At 43.7% G+C, this 21753-nt stretch overlaps 1 protein-coding gene across 3 annotated transcripts in view; it reads right to left on the reverse strand.

Annotated features, from left to right (window-relative positions):
• Positions 1-295: 295 nt before the first annotated feature.
• LOC146206159 (NEDD8 ultimate buster 1-like) overlaps positions 296-21753 on the reverse strand; it is a 53286-nt gene continuing 31828 nt past the window's right edge. For 2 of the 3 annotated variants that reach the window (XM_084590792.1, XM_084590790.1), the window contains 3 exons: positions 15115-15411; positions 5806-6055; positions 296-2520 (listed from right to left, as the gene is read on the reverse strand). In XM_084590792.1, the coding sequence (XP_084446918.1) occupies positions 2378-2520; positions 5806-6055; positions 15115-15411 (690 nt within the window). In that variant the 3' untranslated portion in view covers positions 296-2377. The remainder of the gene's footprint in view (positions 2521-5805; positions 6056-15114; positions 15412-21753) is intronic. The other variant, XM_084590791.1, reaches the window with a different exon arrangement.

Below are 21753 nucleotides of genomic sequence, written 5' to 3' on the forward strand. Positions count from 1 at the left end.
ACCTTAAAAGGTTCATGGAGTTTAACGTCCCAAAGCGACTCAAGCTATGAGAAATGCCGTAGTAGAGGGCTTCGGAAATTTTGACCACCTGGGGATTTTTTAATGTACACTGACATCATAGCACACGGGTGCCCTTTTCACCTCCATTGAAAAGCGGCCGCTACGGCCGGGATTTGATCCCGCATCCTTGGTCACAGTAGCCGAGAGCCATAACCACTACACCACCACGACGGGGCACAAAATGAATGCAATAAATATAAAAACAGTACATTAAAATGGCAACTATATGCAGGCAGTACGAGTACAATATTTTTATTTTTTAAATGAGATGAACATGACACTTTCAAATGGCCACAGGCAGGCATCCCTTTATTGGCCATATCCCACACAGGGACACAAGTTGATAAACAGCTCATTATATATAAAACATGGCAGGCAGTGTATAGCATTGAACTTGTTCAATACTCCTGTCACATTGCCACCTTGGGCTCCCTTGAACTGAATGAATGCAAGACTGTCAGAGTAGCTTCAAGGAAAAGAAGCTAAGGATAAAATAAAAAGCTTCAACAAAGCTTGAAAATAACTTTTCATATATGCCAGCAAGGGCACGATGGGCACCGATCATTTAAAATTTATACAAAGAACTAACACTTTTATAAAACACTTCCACTGAACACTTCCATGTAGCTTCTGTCTGCATAGAACAATACAAATGTTGACTTACGGTTAGAAGGCAGGCGAAACTTCAAAAAAGTAATTCAATTTCTAGTTTTTAAGAGATTTCAAGTTTCTGCCTTCTGTAAACAAGATTCAATACCTCTTTTATGCGAAAGACCTTTTTCAAAACCTCCTGGGTGCTGAATGACCACACATCACCTTTCTAAATCTGCATATACTGGTGATAGTTTGTTAAACGAGTTTCTGCCTCTAAAGAAGTTAGTGGTTTGTGGAAAAACTTTCAAGAACTCCACTAGTAAGAAATTAGGCTATATTAAAGAATTTTTTCTTCTCTGCAACTAGAAGCCACACCTTTAAATTTGGAGAACTGTGAATGTAACAAAAGAATGTACTGACTTTCCTTGCTATCCAGCAAATGGAAGCATAAGAAATAATACGCCAAATATTGAGTCCTTTTTCAAGAATAGAAAAGAACAGAAAACTATACCTAGTTTTTCTCAAATTTTTTGAGGTAGTGGCCAGGATGCAGAAACGAATACAAAACATAACGTGTGTTGCATTATACTGTTCCTCGTTATGCTCCTATGTTATGAAAGCTCAAACTTTTCAGCGTCAGCAAAAGAACTTCGATGATGGTAGCAAAGCAGCTACTATGCCGTCCGCCACTATAAATTTTCCCTATATGCCATTACAGACATTTCCTCTGAGGACATAGTACTGCAATATTTTTTTACGGAAACGTCGTCAATGAGGTGAACCTGTTATCGAGTGTAATAGCGAAAGGCATCAGCCGCAGGAATGACTGCAGACAAAATTTGAAAACATCCCCCATGTGCTCCACGTAGAACCTTGTGTAATAGAAACATGCTAACAGAACTTTCCAATATACTGCTCTCATTCCAAATTCAATAAACAGTGACAGCTGTTGTCCTTAAACCTACTGTCCATAAGCTGATCATTATTAGAAGTATCGATTCTCAAAGGCGATAATGTTAAAATTATTGTGATAAATGTGTGTACGATGCAACCTCCACCCTTTCCCCACATCTAGGCACTGATGATGTTACTTTTTGAAGCACAACCCTTTTGCAGCTGCACATTTGAACGTTCAGGTTTCTCCTTTGCTAGTATTCTTATCACAATAAAAAGTTGAATGCACTTTGTCCTGAGTGCAAGCGTCCATGTTTTCTGCTCTTCAAGAATGCATACTGCCCTGCCCACCTTTAAATTAAAACCAAATCATGGGAGTTCAAAATGGCCATGTGACAGGGGTATAGTAAGTGATATGGCACCATTGAAGTGGCAGTGAAATTTTTGATTGCAAATTTCTTTGGCAAAAGTCATCAAAATATGAGGATGTAAATACTGTCACATTATTATTTGTGCAAAACCAAGTGATTTCTCCAATGACTATCATAAAATTTACTGTCTTAGCAGTTATGATTGTTACAAAAATACATTTCATAACTGTCTCACAATACATGCTGCACTGTAGGGACAGACCTCATGCCCATTTCTAGGAAATCTAGTGGTGCAAACTAGGTACACATGCTTCACACAACAAGTATGTAGTGATTCATAGCGCTTTACCTGCAATCATAGAACATAATACTAGGCTTCACACAACAAGTATGTAGTGATTCATAGCGCTTTACCTGCAATCATAGAACATAATACTAGCTGCAGAAGAAACAACTATTTAGAATCCCAAGCTTGCGAGCTTTGCGTCAAATTCCTTGAGGTAGACAAGCTCTTCATCAAGGGACACATCGAGGAAATCTTCTTCATTGCTGGAGATATCCCGTGCAAGCCGTTCCATTGCTTCACGCTCCTTATCATCATCTTGAGAAAAAATGAATGGCAAGATAATCAGGGGCACTTATCAACAAATTCCTGCATGAACAAGTTCACAGCTACAAAATATGCACAAATCAAATCCCAAATGAATGCATGAATGCTCCTGCTTAGATAGGTCAGCCAGCCTGCGCAACCTGAACATTTTCATCAGTTCAACATATGAACCTGCGCCAACTTATGATAAGCTGCATGGAAAAATGGACTGTTAAAATCAAGGCTTCCGTGACTAAGCGCAAGCATGACTGCACTGAAAAACATCGAGGACGCTTAAGCTTTGCTTTTAGAGTTCAACCCCAATGCTTTGAAGACGATGGATGGATGTAAAAGGCTTTGAATTGGGCAGTGGCTCGCGCCATCTGTTGGGGCAGCGCCATACAATGGAAGGAACTTTCCAGTGAGCGCTGCATCGCAGGTAAGCAAAGCGGAAGTATTCTTTGCTACTCGCGTAACTATTACTCCAGTAATTAATTTCTAATGACGCACCTAAACATTAGCTGACAGTCATACGGCAATGCATAAGGTCCACCTTTATTCGGAAAGAAGCAATGCAGTTCTGCGGCAGAGCGCTTGCGTGCTTGCCTCGCACTGCGCAGGAACCATGTTCAACTCTGCGGGTTTCCGCAAAACTTTTACTATTTCCCAACTTTCTGCTAATTTTCACGTTACAACCACAACACAGATACTGGCTTTTCTGTGACACGGGGCCCTTAACGCTATCACGTTAAAACAGAGTTAAAGGCAAAGCACATGCTGCTTACAAGCCACTGTTACACCTTTCACAACAAAAGGACTATGCTTTTTGTCTGCACCTGGTTTGCTGCTGACAAACACACACTGATCAACTTCAGACTGGTGGTGTTGTGCTTAACTGTTCTCAATAGCATGAAATAGGTTTCCTGCACAAAATTAGTCACCATATGGGCTGCATACGTGAGACAGCAGGAGGATGTCATGCAGCTCACACTCCAGGGCCTAAGAATGGCAGCAGTCAAGTAGTATTTGAATACAGTTGAATCCCGCCACAACGAATACCGCCACAACGAAATTTCCGCGACAACGAATAATTTTTTATTCCCCGCGAGTATCCTATAAGAATTAATGGCCTAAATTTCTCTGCACAACGAACCATTTTTGCAGAGCGTTTCCGCTTCAACGAAATTTTCGCGTTCAAAATCGAAACCGAAACTAGTAAGTCCAAGTCAAATCCAAAGCCACATTAAGCATGAAATCACGTGATTGCAGTTCCGCCATTTTGGCTTTGTGTCGTGGTCGCGTTGTTCACTCGCTGCCTTTCTCTTCGACAACGACGAGTTTTCATCCGCAGGACACGATGGCAACGCAAGTGAAAAAACGCAAAACTCTTTCCCTTGAGCAAAAAGCTCAAATAATCGCCCAAGCAGAAAGCGGAAGGAAGAAAGCGGCAATTGCTGAAGACTTCGGAATTCCTGCAAGTTCGCTGTCAACGATTCTAGGCAATAAGGACAGCGTGAGAATGGCACTTGCTTCAGGCACATCCTCGAAGCACAAAAAGGTGACGCGGCCCCTCCATGAAGAGTTGGACAAAGCAGTGCATGCGTGGTTTGTGGAAGCACGAGCCAGCAACGTCCCCCTGTCTGGAAGCATCGTCCAGCAGAAAGCCTTGAACTATGCATGCCTACTTGGCATTGATGATTTTAAAGCCAGCATTGGCTGGCTAAACCGTTTCAAGGCCCGCCATAACATCGTTGGAAAAGTGTTGTGCGGCAAGTTAATGTCAGCAGACGTGGACGGAGCAGCTGCTTGGAAGGCGAGTAACATGGCCGGAATTTTAAGCAACTTCGCGCCTGCAGACATTTACAACGCCGACGAGACCGGGCTATTCTACGAGATGTTGCCGGCTAGGACGCTCGACTTCAAGGGGCAGCGCTGTCACGGCGGCAAACACAGCAAAAAAACGCATCACAGTGCTGCTTTGCTCAAACATGGATGGCTCGGACAAGCGTCCGCCGTTAGTCATAGGCAAAAGTGCCAAGCCGCGCTGTTTTAAGGGAACTCGTAGCCTACCTGTGCAGTACAAGGCGAACAACAAGTCATGGATGACCCGCGCTATTTTCACCGAGTGGATGATGGCATTCGACCGCGACATGAAGCGGCAGGGCCGTAAAGTTTGCTTGCTTTTGGACAATTGTTCAGCGCATCACTCCGACGAAGTCAAGCTCACTAACACGGAGCTGAGGTTTTTCCCTCCCAATTGCACGTCTGTCTTACAGCCTCTCGATCAGGGCGTGATTCTTAGCCTGAAGCGCGCTTACCGCGGGAGGTTAATTCAGCGGCTGCTTTTTAACACTGAAACCGGCCGAGACACGAAGGTGGACTTGTACGTGGCACTGCAGATTATGTCTGCTGCCTGGAGCACACTGGGGCGCTCAGTAATTGTGAACTGTTTCAGGCACGCCGGATTTGCCGAAGGTCGACCCGTACACTCTGCTGGCCTAACACCAGGCGCTACAGACGACGACGAGAGGCGTCACCGGCTCCGGGGATCGCGGCCGCCTGGAAAACGCTGGGAGAAATAGGAACCGTGCCGCCTAATCTCGAGCTCGACGAATACATCGGCGCTGACGCTTGTGTTGTTGTTCACGAAGATGTGAGTGATGAGCAGATCATAAAAGCTGCCCGGAATGATAAGGACTCTTCCGATGAAGAAGACGACGACGTACAGGAAGCGCCGGCTGCGGCAACCGCCGTACAGGTGATGGACGCTTTTGATGTCATCAGGAATTTCGTTGCTGTCCGAGACGACGATGTTGCAATGGGTTTGCTGACCGAGTGCGAAAATCGCGTGACGGCGTTGCTCGCCGTGAAGCGTAAGCAAACCAAGCTTACAGATTTTTGGCATTAAACGCCTTTGCTGCTGCTTGGGCAATTCTTTCTGCGTTTCACGTCAAATTTTTGCGATAACGAAGTTCCGCGAGAACGAATTTTTTTTCGTGCACCGTGAATTTCGTTATAGCGGGATTCAACTGTAATATGATTGCACATACAATATTTGATTTCATTGGAAAAGGTATCCAATCAGCTGTCAGCAGAACATCTGCACCTATCTTATTTTTTACTAATTTTTAATTTTTCTATTGTCCTTATTGTTGTTATTCTTGTTTTGTTGTTTTCTGGCTCCTCGCTGGTGAGGGACGACATTTTCTCAATGCAGCCCAAAAAGCAATGTCAGTTTGAGACCTGTGCCCTAGTGTCCAACATGAAGACTGCAGGTTAGGATCACAAAATTCTCACCAGCATTCTCACTGTCCCCAAGGAGCTCAGTCAGTGTTGCATTCACGTCACCACTGTTTCTGCAGAGTGCCTCACAGACGACCTCGAAGTCAATGCCAGCCCGAGACAGTGAAGTCCACATGTTCGGGTCGATGCTCTGCTGGGCTATCTCGGCCCATACGTTCTCATTCACTCCTACCACGGACTGTGGTGCTGGAGCTGCAGTCGTGGCTGATCTGCTTGAGGTACTTGAGGTGGGTTGCTGGAGTATCTGTGTTCCAAAAAATAGCATACGACGTTTGGATCATAGAGATCGAACTGCGCTAAAGCGTGAAGCTTCACTGGACATGTGCCTGTCCATGATGATATGAATGCACCAAATATAGATACTATACCCCCATATTTACGCTCGTCGGTTGCAACGCTGCCCCCAAGGTTCTAGAATTCGAACTAAGACCAGAAGCCATTAGAAAGAAGCCGCCACGAATACCACTATAGTGCCCCAACACCATGACATAAGCTACCTGCTTTGCTTGCTCGTAATTTGATAAACTGATGACAATAGCAAGCACAGAAAAAACACTGCTTATTTTATTTTAAAATGTAGCGTCTATTTCAATAACTTGAGGTGTATATTATTTTCAACACATGAACTACCGACCTTATCAGAAAGCAACGTGCAAATGGTGGTAGTAGGTGCTGAGCTTGAAGTAATAATTATCGTAATTAAAAGGTAATGGAAATTAAATAACATAGCCACAGCAGACAAAAACACAAGTGCAAGTTTGATTCCAAGGGCTAAACTGACATGTTATTATTGCAGAGTTCAGCGAAAGAAAAGGGCACCACACGGTCAGAGTGCTGATGGCAGCCTCAGAACTTTCACTGATTCGTCGCAGTATCCAGGACAACACTTTGTTGTGATGCCCATGCAGATATAGACCTACTCAATCAACTAATTGCTTCAAGCTGGTGATGACAGTGAACAAACAGTGCTTAACTAGCAAGTGGAAGGGAGGGTGTTTCCTGGCTAACAGAAGCAAGCAAGCTAGCGGAGCAGTACCTAATATCTCACCACTGCGCTCCTTATCTGACAATACCATCATCACATCACGCCTCTGGCTTGCTTGCTCAGCTTATTTTCAACTTTTGCTGAGCGACTTGTACTCAGCTGCCCGTTAGCGAAACCTTGCTTGCCAAGAATACTGACCTTTTTTCAGGTAAAACCAAATGTCAGAAGTTGAATTTAATGTAACTTTATGGGTTTAAACCAGAGTTCCGCTCCTAAATATATGTTATCACTGTGCAGTCAAAATGAAGCAAAGTTTGTCAGCTTTTTTTTTTTGTACAAGCAGTTCATGTAAGTAACTAACAAACAAATAGTTGTATTAAGAGCTATACCTGCAGGAGAAATTCACACAGATGTAACAAAAAATATAGATGAAGTAAAATTGACCAGCTGCAGGGAAAAAACACCAAATATAAGCTTACTTCTAGAAACTATGTTGGCATCTTCCCAGGGTGTCTAGCAAATCACTATATTCAAAATCTCTGACTTTTCCAGGTTTTCCCTGATTATTTCAGGTCAAATTCCCTGATGAGTGAAGATGCTAAAAAATGTAGCTGCTGATGATAATGAGCATAAAATAATTCACAACAAAAAGCTATTTATTAATCATTCAGCAATCTACAATAATGAAAAGGCTGTCATTAGTGTCAATGGCCGTTAAGAATGTCGAAAGTTTAATGAAAATTAAAGGCGCACTGATGCCAGTCTCAGAGCACGCGAGCCGCCCACCCCGCAAACAGCCGAGCCAATCCAATCTAATATTGAACTTACAATATTGAGCTGTGCGCGTGCACGCTTCGCGGCACAGCTCGGCGATCACTTCTGTGCTGGCCGCTACCAGTGTGGTTATTCCTGCTTTTTCTCGCATACTACTCTCAAGCAGCACTTCCACATATTTTATTGAGTACCCACCTCGTGTGCATATTGGTTCTTCTATTGTGGCAGCTCAGCCAGCTGGCGTCAAAGCAATATATCGCGCCTTGCCTTGTGGTGCGGCCACGCGCTGGCGAGACAGCACACACGTACAAAAAGGGTGCATGAATAATACACCTGCTATGCGCCAGCTTAAAGTGAAAATGTACTATAGAATACCATGCCATTTTTCCTGACTTGGCAAAAATTTCGATGGTTTCCCTGACACCTCACTGATTTTTCCCAGTGCATAAAATTTCCCTGACAATCCCCGGTTGCGCTCTGCGTAAAAAAGACCATACATTATCTGGCCCAATGATAGAATGAAACTGCCGCTCAATCGTTGCAAAAGTCTGAAAACGACACCTTCGAACCACATATGCCTAGCTTTCACGGTTGCTTGTTACAGGGTGTTTCCACGCAAGGTCTAACAAAGCATGGCCAGTCGACCTTTTATATTTAATTCAAAATTTTATATATTGTTGTCTGATGACTAGAAAGAAGATATCTGCAATTAGTTTCGCAGCCAAACATTTTTTCGAGGCACAGGGAATTAATAATGTCGAAGAGGTGGAGTACCGCGCTTATCTTTGCTGTTTTGGCCAACTTTGGTTATGAATTACACAAAATATATTAAAGTTAGGTAGCTGAAAATAAATATATGCAGTTTTTATTTGTATTCAGTTACTTTTTGCTTTTCTGGGTAGTGTATATGTTTTTATAAAGTTTCTTAAAACTGGCCCAGGAAACGAAATTTTACATATCTTGCAGGCCTTTGTCTAAAAAAGAAAAAAAAAAAGTTTATGGCAGAGCAGCAATAACTCCACAATATGTTCTCAGGATACTTAGCTATCAAACCACTAAAGTTTATAGTTTCAATACAAAGATATGATCGCGCTAATTTCAAGAAAACAGCAAACAATTAAAATTTTTGAGGACAGTTAGAAAAAAAAAAAACCCCACCTTTGATATTTTTTAAGCTTTGTCGTCCTATTCTCTCTACTTTTGCTATCAAAATCATTTTAAAAAATTGCATAATTTTGTTGCACTAGTAATTACAGCCACTTCAATAAGGCCACTGCGCAAGGCACAGCGCAGGTCTGAAGATTCTACAACATTTTAAGATTTTGGTATAATGCTGTAACTGGGAGAAATATATTCACAAAAGAGGATTAGAGGCAATGAGGGCCCAGTGTGCGAGGCACTTCTTTCACTTCACCTTCCATGCACGAGTACGCCGCTTCGTCCTCACTGTTCTCCACCCGCAACAATATTGTATCTAGTAATTTTGTGAGTGACACCATATTCAACGATTCGAATCAGTTTTGTACGTGTGGAGTTCCTGATGTACTGTGGCATTGGTCAGCACGCAGACAATTTTTGCAATTCACCTCCACCATAATGTGGATTACACAAAAATATGATAAAGTTCAATGAGGAAGCAACATATTCCAAATAATTTTTAGTGAAATAGAAAAACTGAAGATGATGCAGAACTACCTCGTTAAATGACAGTGTTTCTGGGCTGCAATCGTTTATTCGAATGATTCGACAGCACACATTGCCTTCATACTTTACACTGGCATGAAGTATGAAGAGCAGACTGAACATGCAGCATAAGACTCAGTTTCAGGCTGCCTGACTGCCGTTATCTGAGCAGGTGCTTTCGCTTTTTTTAGTTTTGCGTTGTTTCTTTTTTGCACTCAATACCTCACTCACTGGAGCGCCACGCCACGTTGATGATTTGTACCGATCGTATCTGGCGCAGCGCAGTTTCTCATGTGGCAGCGGCTGTCACCCGTGCAGGTGAAGCGGGCGCTCAAAGCTCCCCAATAGTACCCTCATCTTGCTTCCTTCACCCCCATGTTATCGGAGTCTAGTTGCGGTGCCAAGAAAGGGCGGATAGAATAGCGAAGCTCCAGTGCACATACGTTGAACAGCTGCCCGAAAGGTACTGCTGTTTCGAACTCTGTCATACCAAGAAGTGAAAATGAGCTCTCACTGCACTGCCTCGTAGAACTAACGTCTGAGGTGCACATACCCCCGCACTAATGGCCACTCCGATGACCAACCCGTCTGAAAATTAATGCCCTCAGTTCCCTCAACATCCTTTCCCTACTGCTAGGTTTTAAGTACCTGAAATCCAATCCTGCTTGCATTTTATACACTTAGCGGGCAAGAAGTCGGATCTACAACAATTGCCAACCCTTGCACTTATTGGACTGGCCGTAACTACTAATGCATCAATATTATGCAATGTTTTTGATGATTTTGAGAGCTCAAGTGGAGTCGAATAGGTGGACAAAGTTAAAAGAATATCAAAAATGAGTTTTTTTTAATTGTCCTCGGAAACCTTCATTGTTCGCTGTTTACTTGAAATTAGTGCAATTGTATCTCTGTACTGAAACTTTATTTAAATACTTTATACTTTAGAACCCCGCTACAGTGAGGTCCCAGTTCATCTCCCATAGACAGCTGTAATTCCACCCCCCCCCCCCCCCCCCCTTAAAGACATTTTTGGTAAAATCGGTTATAGTAAAGTGCGCCTGGCCGCAGCGATGACTCCCATGATATGACACCAGAGAGGAAGATGTTTTTGTTTGAAAACAGAAAAATAACACCGAGTGTTCTTTCAAGTGGCTTTACCACCAGGCTTAGCAGGATTCAGGAGAAGCCTACTTTACGGATGCTTTGCAGCCATGAGAGAAAGCACGCAGCGCATGAGAAAAAAAAAAAAAAGCTGTCTGAAAGGTCTGTTAGAAAGTAAGGGAGAGTAAAAGTGCAGCAAGAAATAGGGAAGAAACAGGTAAACATTCACACCACCGTACAGCAAGAGGCAGCGGAGGCAAGAAATGGAGGTGAGTGTGTGCGGTCTTGCAGCACTTGACTGCCACACATGTCTATCATTTATTGCCTTTTAAATGACAGAAACAGCGAAAAGTGACACAGTGTTCATGAAAGGCTTTGGTTTTTCACATGAAATCAAACTTGGTTGCATTCGTAGCCATTGTTCCTCATGCTTAAGAGGTACTTCCACAAGATGTAAAAAATTTTTATAACTGAAAAAAATTGCACGAATAGATTAGAAAGAGAGATAAGAGGTTTTTTTTTTCTTTAAGCAAAAAGACGAAGTGCCAACAAGTGATATAGTAAAGATTTTTGCTGGTCCCAGTGACTTTACTATTAAGGGGTTCTACTATGAGCTTTAGCAGTTTGATAGATAAGTATGCTGAGAGCATAGTGCAGGATTATTGCTGCTCTGCCATAAACTTTTTTTTTAGATAAAGGCATCCAAAGTAGGTTAAAATATCATTTGCTGGGCCGATTTTGAGAAAATTTATAAAAACATCTACACTACTCAGAAAAGCGAAAATTTACTGAATACAAATAAAAACATTCAAATATTTAGTCAGACAATTTTCAGCTACCTAACTTTATTATATTTTGTGTAATTCATATGGCCAAAACAGCAAAGATAAGCGTGGCACCCCACTTCTTTGTCATTATTAATTCCCTGTTCCTGGGAAAAAAAATTTTGGCAGCAAAACAAACTGTGAATCTCTTCTTTTCCCTCATCAGGCAACACTATATAAAATTTTGAAATAAATACAAAAGGTTGGCGAACCATGCTTTCTTTGATCTTACGTGGAAACACCTACAGCTCCAAAAGTTGTTGACACCCTTACGTATTGTGGAGGACTCTAGTTAAGCCTACAATGATTGGTTAGAAGGTGCAGCCTACCAATCTGCAATGGCGGGCTCACAGATTAATGCCCCAAAACTCACAGCCATAGTACTAAATTTCAATGATACCATTGTATCACTGTGCTGCTGGTTCCTGAACTCCCTTAATTTCCTGCAGGGGTCAAGTGGATGCAGCTAGCACAGAACTGGGTTAAGTGGAGAAATATGGGAGAGGCCTTCGCCCTGCAGTGGGTATAGTCAGGCTGATGATGATGATAACTTATTGTAGTTGGTACTACACACCCAACCAGTTGACATGCATTTAAAGAAATAACCCTGCACAGCTAAAATGGGAAACAAAATTATGAATTAGGCATACTTTTATAAGTCTTTCAGCTGCCACTAAAAAATCAACCCCTACTCATGAGAATGGCTCACATGCATATTGAATATCACAGTGCTGTCATGGGGGCTCTTTTTTGAAAACATCAATAACAGAGAAAAAAGCTAAAATTTCATGACTGATGGCATACCTGATCTTGTACTAATGCCATTACACAGTAGGCTGTCACTAGTTCGCTGTTAAGGATCATGGTTTATGAGTTTTAAAGACCCAAAGTGACTCAGGCTATAGATAAAGGGTGAAAAACTTATAAACTTATACATCGATCAAAAAGCTGCTAGCCTAAATTAATGAATACTTAGCTGCAGTGCAGGGAAACATAGAACAATTTGGTTTGGTTTATGATGTTCAACATCACAAAGCGACACGGGCTGTGAGACACGCCGCACTGTGGAGGGCTCCGGAAGCTTCGGCAACCTTGGGTCATTTACATGCACTGACATCGCTCAGCACATGGGCACTTTGCTTTTCACCTCTACCAAAAAGTGGCCGCTGCACCCAGGATTCGATTCCACATCCTTAGGCACAGTGACCAAGCGCCCTAACCACTGCACCATCATGGTGGGGCAACGGAACAATTTAAAACCTAATTTTTTTCATGTGCAGTCTTTTTCCCAATGGTAGACGGCATCTGCAAGCCTCAACATTGAGAACATGATATAATCCAATATATTAACTCTACAAAACTCTTATGGGAGTGACAATTGGCATGCCGCCTAGGTGATGTGAAGTGACAATGTTGAGCACAACGTTAACTAAGATGCCCACATTTTGTTAAAACTGCAATTCGAGCACTAAGGTAGTTCTACAGAAACTACCAATGAAATAGATCATGTCATATCTATCACAAAGAAAGCACATCTGAACAGCCAATGCACTCCAAGCCGGTGGTCGTGCAAATATATGGTGGTGTACACTAATTCGGATGCTATGGGTCTCACATCAGTTAACTGGAACAGGCTCCCGAAGTGAGGCCATGTATAGGTATGACTGGTGCAGCTCGATAAAACAGCCTTACTCAAACCTCAACTGCATGCTACAGAGATGCCTGCAAACCTTATGATGTGTGCACAGCGGCAGGCACGATAAGAAATGAATGGCCTATCTGCAAGAATAGTGCAACCAAATAGTTTCAGCTTTGTTTTCTAGAGCTTTGCAGTATATGGCCTGAGGCGATGGCAGTTGCTGGCCATGCATCAGCCAGCCAACAAAGCCCAGCAGTACGCCATTTTGGATGATGATTGGCGCTGCTTCAAGCTTGCTTCGCTTCAATCTGAGCATTCCTTTCATTCTTCCACTGAGCCAGAACTGTGCACCCATCACGCGCCCCTCGTTCTTTGTGCTTACATGCATGCAGGCAGCTACTTGTAAAGAGGCTTCACCAATACCTCATCAAACAGTGAAGGATACTGCGGAGGCCCTTAACATTTTGAAGCAGTTTTAGCAATTGTTCTGCTGTTCTCATCTCAAAGTAAGGTGGCCACTGTGCAATGTTTAACTACATAAATTTACAATAATGGAAGCACTTCCTGCCAGCGTCTTCGAATCATTAATTCGAAAATCAGACAGCACGTCGTGGTGGTCCAGTGGTTACGACGCTCGACTACTGTGCCCAAGGGTGCGGGATCAGACTGCGGCCACGGCGGCTGCTTTTCGATGGAGGCAAAAGGCAAGGCGCCCGTGTGCTGTGCGATGTCAGTGCACATTAAAGAACCCCACGTGGTCGGAATTTCTGGAGTCCTCCCCTATGACGTCTCTCATAGCCCAAGTCGCTTTGGAACGTTGAACCCCCATAAACAAACTTTTTTTTTGTCCTTGAAATATAAAGTAACGATTTTCACTTTATCACCAACATTTTTTTTCCAATGGCAGCAAGTATTCCGGTGGCAGCTGCGTGCGTGCTTTTTTGGAAGCATTTTACGGAGCAACCAAAATTAAACAAGAGTAGCTGTAATATACTGGAAGAGAAAAAGCTGCCTTAAGTTGATGAGAACAAAAATAACTCCCTGTGCAACACTGGGGCATAGTCATGAAATGCAGTATACTAAATTCTAGACACTCCAGGCACCAGTGCTCCATGTTAGCAGTAACAAGCAAAGTGTGGTGCTACCTCGGGCTTTCTTGACCAACTTAAAAATTAAATTCTTGCCTAGACTAAGAGTTCTGCCCTCAGTATGGCTACTATGTGGCGAGATTTACCAAAATATGCCAATACTTTTGTACTAGTTTCACACAGTAGACTAAAACAGAAAGAAAAATGAAGTTAAGCTTGTTAAAAAAAAAAAAAAAAAGAACTGCTAATATGAGTCAAACAAGTGGCCCCCCCCTTTTTTTTATATCAGCTTGAGAGCGATAGTGGAATGCCGTTTCACCATCTTTGATCTCAAAACTGCCAAGTGGAAGCCATCACCATGTCACCACATAGCCCTGCACCTACTACAGTAGTGAGAGACTGCAGGCAGCACCTTTTTTCCAAGCTATTCCCCTCCTGGGAAAGCTATGTGACTCACCAAGTCACACCTGCACCCACTGGAGAAACCAGCAGATTCCTGTGCAAGGACTATATCAAAAAAGATTTTAACGCATAGCTACATAGGCTAATCAGAGTTATATCAGTGATCAGAGTAAAAAACACGCCAAGTGGGAGCAGTCATGCACACTGATGGCCCAGTCACACTGTCAGCCAAACCACTTTGGAAAGCAAACTAGCGCACTTCAAAGCAAAGACACAGGAAGAGAACGACAACACAGCGCTGTGTTGTCGTTCTCTTACTGTGTCTTTGCTTTGAAGTGCGCTAGTTTGCTTTCCAAGATGATTTACCAACTAGCCCGTTCTTCCACCCTTGCAAGCCAAACCACCACTGTAGCCAGCCAAGCAGTATGAAAATGCGTAACCTATAATTCTGGTTCTAAGAACAAAATGCAATGCCTGCCTACGAAGTGCTCTCTACTAGACTTCTGTTTTGACTGGTGGGTGCCTTCTTCCCATAGGCTGCACAAAAGCTTGCTTATCCTACAGCTCAGCCTGACAGAAAATGTGGCCAACACCTGGTGAGACACCATCTGCCAAAATTATCCTCCAAATATATAGCAGGACCAAACATTGGTAGCAAATGCATATAAAGATGACACACGAAGGAAAACCTGTAGAGCTGAGCATTGATACCTTATGTTTCTCACTTTTTGAGCACCTTTCATCTGTTTATGCCAACTGCAGTAAATATTAATTCCAAAGTCAGGGGACACTATACATCAAGCTCACCTGAATGGCGCCATTAATATCATTGTTTGCTTGCTGCAGGGCACGGCGTACGTTGCTCGGCGGGAAGCCCATTGCCTTTAATGCGTCATAATTTTCCAAGTTAACCCATTCTCCATTGCAGGTCTTCCCCAGACTGCGTTTCCGGAGCTTCAGGTTTCTCTCCTCCAGTTCTTTGTCATGCAGAGCTTTCTTCTCGTCTTGTTGCGTAATGATGTGTTGTACAGCCAGGTCAACATCTCCTCCCACTGCCCGAAGTGCCAAGCGTGCAGTGGATGCGGAGAAGCCCAATGACATTACCTGCAATCAATGTTCCCACTTGTACAATGGATACACAAACAAAAAAAGGAGCACAGCACTGGACTGCCATAACCCCCCTACATACACAACCAACAAAAAAGCCATACGCTACACATTAGCTTTAATACAAAAGTATTGTATGCCCCATTAACACAAAAGCCAGCAGTGGCATCCATAGCACAAAAATCACCAACAAGTGGTAGTTGGCAGGGCAATGATTGGCTGATGCATTGTGACGTCTTCAGACCTTATATCACGGCAGAGTACGCAGGGGCTGCCAACTCGGGGCAATGAATTTGAGATTGGAATCAAACCCACCAGAATCCACGGATCCCGAGCCAGACACGACTCCTAAGCCATGCAGGCATGTTCATACGCTTGCTTAAAGTGGAGCTCAATTTATTATGGCACTCCTGACAATTTGGGTAGCATACATCACGGCCCTCCTCACAAGCATGCTTCCGTCCTGATGATATGGCACGGCACTCGCTGGCAAGTCCCAGCAGCATGACTCAGCCCTTTACAAAGCAATGCAAGGCATAGCGTTTGTACAAAAATTATGCATAGTCATGACTCACAGTTAAGACTGATAGCTGTTATGCAGCAAAGCAAGGCTCGGCACTTTAAATACCACGATTTTTTTGCATTCTGACACATATGCAGTGTTAAGGGTCTTTCTTCAATTTTTTTCACTATGATGTGTTATTTATACAACCATGGTAAAACAGTGTTCGTTCAGCATGCACGAGCCACAAGGCCCATAGCTCAATAGCTGAAAGAAAACCACACCATGTCATGATGTGTCAGTAACAGATTAAGAAAAAAAAAAAAGTTCGCCAGGGTTCACCCCTCAAAAAAGGGTGGACATCTGAGCACCGGGGAGAGGGGAGGACCAGCAGTATAAATCGAATAATGATTGACAACACAGCAGATGTCTCGAGAGAACGACAGCCCAGACGGCCCCACAACTTTTCTTTTCGGACCCATTTCCACCGCATGGCACGAGTCTAAACCTTTTGTTGGCTTTGTTTACATGTCAAGGCTTTGTTAGCACAAGAGTGCACGAGGTTTACGCTTGCTTTGCCCAAATGCGGGTCGCTCGATGGCATAACACCATGGTGAAAAATGGAACGTTTCGAAAGCGTAAAGGTGCTAAACAAGCAGGCATTGTACTAGCGGTAATACTACAAGGAAACGGAAATGCAGCTTTTCAGGAACATAATGAAATCAAGTAAATGAATAAAGCAATTGCCACACTGTAGACACAGTAAAAAAGTAGATAATTCAACCTTTAATAAATAAATAAAAACAAAATAAATTAAAAAAAAATGCTAGAATTATCCTAAAGTTCAAATTAGCAAACAGCCCTAAAAAATGCTGAAAACCATTCTCATCCCAGCAATTTTATTGGTGGTGAATGGTACACTATGATACGCTGTTCTATGACAGACAGATATTGAGCTTCAAATGTGCTCAAAAACAATGCAATCGAAGTAATGTTTGCTGCACTCGACTGCAGTGCAAAGCAAATTAGATCCAATGTCTGTGCATAAATGTATTCTATTTTGATTGAAACATATTGCGATCATCTAGCACTGCACAGCTCAATGAAATTCAGTCAAACCTTATACAGTCTCTGACTGGCGGCGCTGCTGCTACAACTACTGTAGCACACTTTCACCACATGCAAATGTGAAGCCAGTTCCATTACTCAAAAGACAAAGGAAAGGCTGGATTTCCCCAACTAACAGCAAATGCAATAAGAACCACACTTTTTAATTATACTGTTCAGCTAATCCAAGCTGGCAGAAAGTATAATTAGCCAAACACCCAAGAAGCAACCTGGGTTAAATTAGACTTTGTTACTCATGGCTGTTCCCCAGCAAGTCTCAGAGGCATGTATGATGTGCTTTTCAGGTGCATTATGCTTTCTGAAGAATACTGAAACTTTCATGCTTGTTTATAGCCTCCAGCACATGATCTTATAACTGCAACACAATCTGTGACCAGAGTGCATCGGAACTGCCTCACAATCATGTGTAGAATTTTCTGCAACACTTGACATTCTTGTCAGCACTTTGAAAACCTTGCCTCAAGTCCACAACCGCCATTAAATTGAATGCAGCTAAAAGAAATGGCCGTTGTGATCCGGAAAACTTACAAGTGCTACATACTGCTACTGTAACAGCCAAGATGTTTTTATATACAGTGCAGTCCACTTATAACGATACCAGATGTAATAATATAAAAAAAATAACAATCAAATTCTTGGGATCTGTCAGTTTTCCCATTGCCCCTATGTAATAATAAACCAGATATAACGATCGATTATCAGCGGTATGGCGGATACAACAATAGCTTTATCGCTGCCCGACAGATGTTTGCCATGAAAATTTGTCTGAATGCTTGATAAAAAATAAAATACTAGGAGATGACGTTAAAACTCGACATATGAAGCAAAAACGGACCAGCGTGGAGAAATCTGCGAGGATTATTGCGAGCGATGAGGAAATGAGCACTATCATAATCGCAATCACTGCCTGTCGCCGCGTAAAAGGTATGGCCATATCGTCACCACCATCGCCCAATTGTGCATTCTTTCCATTTTCTTTTTTTGGTTTCACATTCCGGATGATGTAGCGGTCTCCCCATTAAAATGGTACAGCTAGTACAGCCAGTATCACCATGACCATCCATGGAAGATAGCGACGACCGCAAAGACAGCACAATAGCTCTCGAGATGAAACGGCAGATTCTTCGAGATATCTGGCAGGGCTTCAAAGTTGGAAGCCTCGCGGAAAAATATGGGCATTTGCACTCTATAATTTTAAAGATTATCAAGGCTGAGAATGTCCTGCAGTTCATTCAGTCGCTAATAGGTTTCATGCACGCGAAAAGGACAGCTGCCAGCGTACGTGCTACTGGAAGCTAAGGTGAATTTCAGACTTTTTTTTAAAGGTATACTGAACAAATATCCAAGAATATTGAGAAAGCACCAGAATTGCATTCTTAAGACATGATTACACTAGTACAGACACATAATTCGGGTTATTTTTGAGCGGATGGCTGCATTTTTGACGTTTTCTGAGCGGCCGTCGGGTCAGAGGCAGCGCGCTCCCGACTGTTAGCCGGCGGGTGTGACGTAACAACTTCCCTCAGACTTCATGGCCCCGCGATCCCGCCGCCGCCGCCACACCTGAAGTTGGTTGACCGTCTACACGCAGTGTCGGTTCCCTCGCGTTGCGCAGTGAACAATAATGCGAAGTGTGGAATTCTTAACACGAGGGAGGTCGAGGGGGACGCGTACGGAGGGCGCGTATTGTGGACAATTGTTTGCGCGCAGGGAGGGAACGATGAATTGTGCGCAGAAACACAAGCAGCAAAAAAACCATGTCTGTTTCTGTGCTTTGTGAGTGCCACGGGGGAAAGGAAAAATGAACAGGTACAACCGGCCGTGATGGGGGTGTTGTGACGTGATATCCGGTTTTGTCAGAGCTTTCATAGAAGCCCACTAGGTGCAGCGATTTGAGAAATGTTCATTAAAATACTTACTTTCCCCTATTTTCTGTTCATAAAGTGGAATGTTTTGGTCACTTCCAATGCGATAGCTACCATCTGCGCTGGAAATTTCGGCAGCAATTTTTTTATTCAGTATCCCTTTAAGTATGCTAAAGTTATTTTATGGTTACTGATGTATCCTGTAATTAAAGTGTTCAGTGCTCTTTACAATGATTAGCATTGTTTAACCCGATTTACTCACTGCTGGTAAGTAGGCAAGCCTACATGTATGGGAAAATATGTGGATGTGCTTTTTGTCACTTTTTCTCTTTTTTTTTTTGAGCCAGTCCAGATTAACGATAATCGATTACAGTAGACTCCCGTTAAGACGAACTCGCTTAAGATGAACCCTCGGTTAAGATGAACAGCGGAGGTTGTTTGTTTGGTTCCCCATAGAGTCAATGCAAAAAAAAATCCGCTTAGGATGAACACTTTCCAATCTCTAATCGGTTAAGATGAATTTTCACGGCTGGCCGCACCCCACCCGCGCAGCTTACTCGACCGTCCGAGCAGCGCTTCAGCGGAAAGAAAGAAAGAAAGAAAGAAAAGAAAAAAAAAAAAAAGCTTTTCAAAGCCACGACCATCCGTGCCGCCGACGCACGCAGAACCAAGCACGTCGGAAATGCGATTCTACGAAGGCGGAAGAGTGCCGCTGCTCGTCCTCTCCCACCGTTCCCCCGCTCACTCCTTTTGTCCCCGCAGTAGGAGTAGGTTCGTGTTTCGCGTCGCGCCAGCTGTTTTGGTACGACCTCAGGCAAGGACGAAACAGAGCGCAAAGAGGAAGAGAGAGAAAGGGAGAAAAAAAAAAAAGCATGCGCGGCCCGGCCAGCAAAACTAGTGAAACGCGGGAAAAAAAAATGGTGAGAAGAAAAAGCAGCCAATGACGTTTCCCAATGGTGATCCCGTGATAGTGTCGTCATGCCAGTGCTACCGAGCTCCACGCCTTTGCTGACCGCCGACGCCTACAAAGCAGTGCACAGATCCATTGTTTGTGGTGGGTGTGCGCGTCGTGTCACGCAATTTTCTACCAGGCTGTATGCTGTCACCTCGTGGTGTGCGCTGTTTGTTTTCGTGCGCGCCGTGTTCACCGTGTTGCTACTATGGCTAGTCTGCCAACAACTTGAAAAAAGCCGCTTGAGCTTCGTGAAAAGGCCGAAGTTTTGACCGAAGCTCGCACCGGCCTGCTTTCAAAGACTGAAATAGCGCGCAAGTTCGGCATCGCGGAAAGTACCGTGAGCGGTATCGTGAAGGACGAAGTGCGGATTACCAGTGCTTTGGAAGATGGTGAGTTTGCGCCGAAGCGGAAGAGGATGCACACAGCTATGCACAAAGACCTTGAAGACGTTCTGCTTGCCTGGGTGACGAGAGCGCGCAGTGCGAATTTGCCAGTGAATGGAGTGCTACTGAAAGCTAAGGCGGAAGAAATTGCCCTGCGACTGAATGTCGAATTAGCGTGCAGCGATGGGTGGCTCGACTGTTTTCGGAAAAGGCATGGACTGGCCTTTCGTTGTGTTGTCGGCGAGGCAGCTGCAGTGGATGAAGCGGTCTGCAGCGATTGGAGGCAGAACAAGATGAATGAACTCATGGACGAATATGACCCTCAAGACATATACAATGTGGATGAAACTGCGCTTTTCTACCAGCTACTCCCAAATAAAACGCTCGCATTAGCTGGTGATGTCTGCGTGGCAGGCAAACGGAGCAAGCTTCGAGTAACGGTCCTCGTGGGCGCAAATATGACTGGGACTGACAAACTAAAGTTGCTGGTGATTGGCAAATCTAAAGCACCACGCTGCTTTAAAAACAAAAACGCTGCCGGTCACGTACATGGCTAATTCAAAAGCGTGACGCAGGCACTTTTCGAGCAGTGGCTTCAAGAGATGGATCGCCACTTCCAGAGACAGAATAGAAAAGTTCTCGTTGTTGACAACTGTCCCGGACACGGCCACGTCGCCGGACTTCATGCCATCCGACTGGAGTTTCTACCAACGAATACAACGGCGAAGCTGCAGCCTATGGACCAGGGAGTAATAAGTAGCTTGAAGAGGCACTATCGTCGCTCTCTGCTGCAAAGGATGCTGATTTGCATGGAGCAGTAAGGAGTACACAGTTAACCTGTTAAGTGCTGTCCACTTACTGACGAGCGCCTGGGAGCAAGCTACTCAAGCCACTATTGGCAACGCCTTCCGCCATGCAGGATTTGTGGCGCTTAGTGATTTGCTCAGTGTAGAATGACTGCGATACTATGAATGAGGATCACACTGCGAACTTGGAGGACAGATGCATTGTTTCTGCGCTGAGCAGTAAGGGTGTGTTCATTGACATCAGTGCATATGTCAGCATTGACGAAAGTGTGGAAACGTGTAGGGCTGACACACTGGACGCTCTGATTGAAGAAGTGCTTGACCTACCATCGGAAACTGCCGCTGAAGATGACAGCTTGAATGTTATGCCTGAATCTGCACTAGTTACCTGTGATGCAGCTGATGCCTGCTTAGACACTTTAGTGCAGTTTTTTGAACAGTGTGAGGGCACTGAAGGGTATCTTCAAAAGTTAAGCGAGATGTCTGCTTTTGTAGCAGGCCGTCGATTTTCACGACACACACAAAAAAAATAACAGACTGGGTAACAGTCAACAATGCCTGATGCCTTACTACTGCAAAGTGTAGTAGACAATCATTAGTCCAACAAATGCTTGTATTGCAGCATATTTTCCTGAAAGGCCATTTTATTCATTTGTTCTCATATACGAGGTATTTGGACACACACTGCATGCTCAAACAT

This window comes from Amblyomma maculatum, chromosome 1, assembly GCF_055883805.1.
Source record: "Amblyomma maculatum isolate TAMU_Amacu chromosome 1, ASM5588380v1, whole genome shotgun sequence".
Classification (NCBI taxonomy): domain Eukaryota; kingdom Metazoa; phylum Arthropoda; class Arachnida; order Ixodida; family Ixodidae; genus Amblyomma; species Amblyomma maculatum.